We start from the raw sequence: 2,980 nt of genomic DNA on the forward strand, positions 1-2,980 counted from the left end.
CAGCCTGGGTGACAGAGCCAGACACTGTCTCCAAAAAAAAAAAAAAAAAATCCTATTATCCTTCAGGAAAAAAAATAGAAAAAAATTATCTGGTTCCTCACCTTTAGCTTCTTTTTACCCTAACACCCGAAATGGACTTAAGGAAGTTAAGCCAAGATCATGCAAGTTCATGATTATTAAATAAGATGTAAAAGCAGGACCATCTACCCACTGAAAATTTTCTGGTTAAAGAAAATATATCAGCCGGGTGCAGTGGCTCATGCCTGTAATCCCAGCACTTTGGGAGGCTGAGGCGGGTGGATGACCTGAGGTTAGGAGTTTGAGACCAGCCTGGCCAACATGATGAAACCTCATTTCTACTAAAAATATAAAAATTAGCCAGGCATGGTGGCGCATGCCTGTAATCCCAGCAACTCAGGAGGCTGAAGCAGGAGAATGGCTTGAACCAGGGAGGCGGGGGTTGCAGTGAGCTGGGATTCCACCACTGCACTCTAGCCTGGGCAACAGAACGAGACTCTGTCTCAAAAAAACAAGTGTATAAAAATTAATTTTATGTGCTTTAAAATGATAGTTAAACCTTCATAAGCAAGTTTACATAAATAATCAGCTAAGAGAATTTAAAATTTAAGATGTTAAAAAATCTTGAGCATTGAAGATGCTGAAATAATCTGTAATAGAGAAGAAATACCATGATATAAGTAGCAATTTTTAAATACAAAGAACTTTTTGGTGGCTGATCTGAGTGTAGTGGTGTTTACAATTAATTGATTACAACCAATTGCCGATTTCTTTCCTTCTCCATTCCTACTGTTTCATTTGACTAGCCTTAAAAAATAAACAAACAAAACAAAACATCTATTTGGGCAGGCCTTCCTTCCTAGCAGAGAAGGCAAAAACTTGCAAAGTCAGCATCATTACGATTCAGAGTATAATTGAGATTCCCATTAAAACAAGCAATTTTGTTGTTGTTGTTGTTTTGGAGACTGCAGCCCAGGCTGGAGTGCAGTCGCTTGATCTAGGCTCACTTCAGCCTCCATCTCCTGGGTTCAGACAGTTTTCCTGCCTCAGCCTCCTGACTCGCTGGGATTGCAGGCGTGTGCTGCCATGCCCAGCTAATTTTTGTATTTTTAGTAGCGATGGGGATTCACTGTATTGGCCAGGCTGGTCTCGAACCCCTGACCTCAAGTAATCTGCCTGCCTCGGCCTCCCAAAGTGCTGGGATTACGAGTGTGAGCCACCACGCCTGGCCTAATGCAAGTAGGTTTTATGTGCAGCACAGCCTGAGAGATCCCAAGGTAACTGTCTATAAAAGGGGAGAAAAGAGGTGATGAAACAGCTTTGTATCTTGACTGTGGTAGTGGTTACATGAATCTATACATGGGTTAAAATTGCATAGAACTACACACACACAAACGAATGACAGTGTTTAAAAAATAATGAAAATCGAATAAATTATGTAGTCTAATGAACAGTAAGATACCAATATCAATTCCAGGTTTTGGCACTATACTAATCAAATGTCACCTTTTGAGGAAGTTGGGCGAAGGCTGCATGGGACTATACTATTTTTGCAACTTTCCATAAGTCTATAATTCTTTCAAAATAAAAGGCTTACTTTTAGCCTATAATCACAGAATATTTCCCTTGATTCCTATATTTTTCCAGAATCCTCTGGCTTTCTGTCATTTTTGAATTTAAAAACTCTAAAAACCTTTCAGCAGCAATTTCCAAACATCACCGTAAAAATGTGTCAATAGGCTGGGTGTGGTGGCTCACGTCTGTAATCCCAGCATTTTGGGAGGTCAAGGCGGGCAGATCTCGAGGTCAGGAAATTGAGACCATGCTGGCCAACATGGTGAAACCCCGTCTCTACTAAAAATACAAGAATTAGCTGGAAGTGGTGGCATGGGTCTGTAATCCCAGCTACTCCAGAGGCTGAGGAAGGAGAATCGCTTGAACCAGTGAGTCAGAGGTTGCAGTGAGCCCGGATTGCGCCACTACACTCCAGTCTGGCGACAGAGCAAGACTCCGTCTCAAAAAAAAAAAAATGTCTCAGAAAAATTTGTTATTCATGTTACCAACATGCAATATAATTGATATAACTTTTGCACGTTTTTTTGTTTGTTTGTTTTTGTTTTTGTTTTTTTGAGACAAGAGTTTCAAGAAAACTCCAGCCCAGGCTGGAGTACAATGGCATGATCTTGGCTCACTGAAACCTCTGCCTCCTGGGTTCAAGCAATTCTCCTGCCTCAGCCTCCGCAGTAACTGGGATTACAGGCATGTGCCACCACCAGGCATGTGCCACCACCAGGCCTGGCTAATTTTGTATTTTTAGTAGAGACGGGGTTTCTACATGTTGGTGAGGTTGCTCTCGAACTCCTGACCTCAAGTGATCTTCCCAGCTTAGCCTCTCAAAGTGCTAGGATTACAGGCATGAGCCATTGTACCCAGCCTACTTTTGCAATTCTTAAAGTATGATTTATAAGAATTTTACATCAGCCTTTTAATTTCCAGATGTTGGAAACTGAAAATATAAACATAAAAAGAATTGGGGCACACAATGGTAGTGGGAAAATGTGGCATGTAATGACTTTTTATTCATTCACACTCAATGCAGTGGTTCTTTTTCTTTTTTTTTTTTTTAGTGCTCTGGTTCCAAAGTTGCATAAGTTTATTTTATTTTATTTTTTGAGACAGAGTGTTGCTCTGTTGCCCAGGCTGGAGTGCAGTGGTGCAATCTTGGCTCGCTGCAACCGCCACCTTGTGGGTTCAAGCAATTCTCCTGTCTCAGCCTCCCGAGTAGCTGGGATTACAGATCCCACCACCACACCCAGCTAATTTTTGTATTTTTTAGTACAGATGGGGTTTCTCTGTGTTGGTCAGGCTGGTCTTGAACTCCTGACCTCAAGTGATCCACCCACCTCAGCCTGCCAAAGTGCTGGCTGGGGTTACAGGCATGAGCCAGTTGTGCCCAGCCAAG

The 2,980-nt window shown here is 41.9% G+C and overlaps 2 protein-coding genes across 3 annotated transcripts in view; both read left to right on the top strand.

The window, feature by feature from the left end:
* GDPD1 (glycerophosphodiester phosphodiesterase domain containing 1) overlaps positions 1-2,980 on the top strand; it is a 61,377-nt gene that overhangs the window by 46,737 nt on the left and 11,660 nt on the right. The gene's annotated exons all lie outside the window — the stretch shown is intronic.
* Positions 2,575-2,980, top strand: part of LOC108312025 (nascent polypeptide-associated complex subunit alpha-like) — a 3,492-nt gene continuing 3,086 nt past the window's right edge. The window contains exon 1 of the mRNA XM_037742434.1: positions 2,575-2,583. Within this exon, the coding sequence (XP_037598362.1) occupies positions 2,575-2,583 (9 nt within the window). The remainder of the gene's footprint in view (positions 2,584-2,980) is intronic.

Source organism: Cebus imitator, unplaced genomic scaffold, assembly GCF_001604975.1.
Source record: "Cebus imitator isolate Cc_AM_T3 unplaced genomic scaffold, Cebus_imitator-1.0 Scaffold121, whole genome shotgun sequence".
In the NCBI taxonomy this organism is placed as follows: domain Eukaryota; kingdom Metazoa; phylum Chordata; class Mammalia; order Primates; family Cebidae; genus Cebus; species Cebus imitator.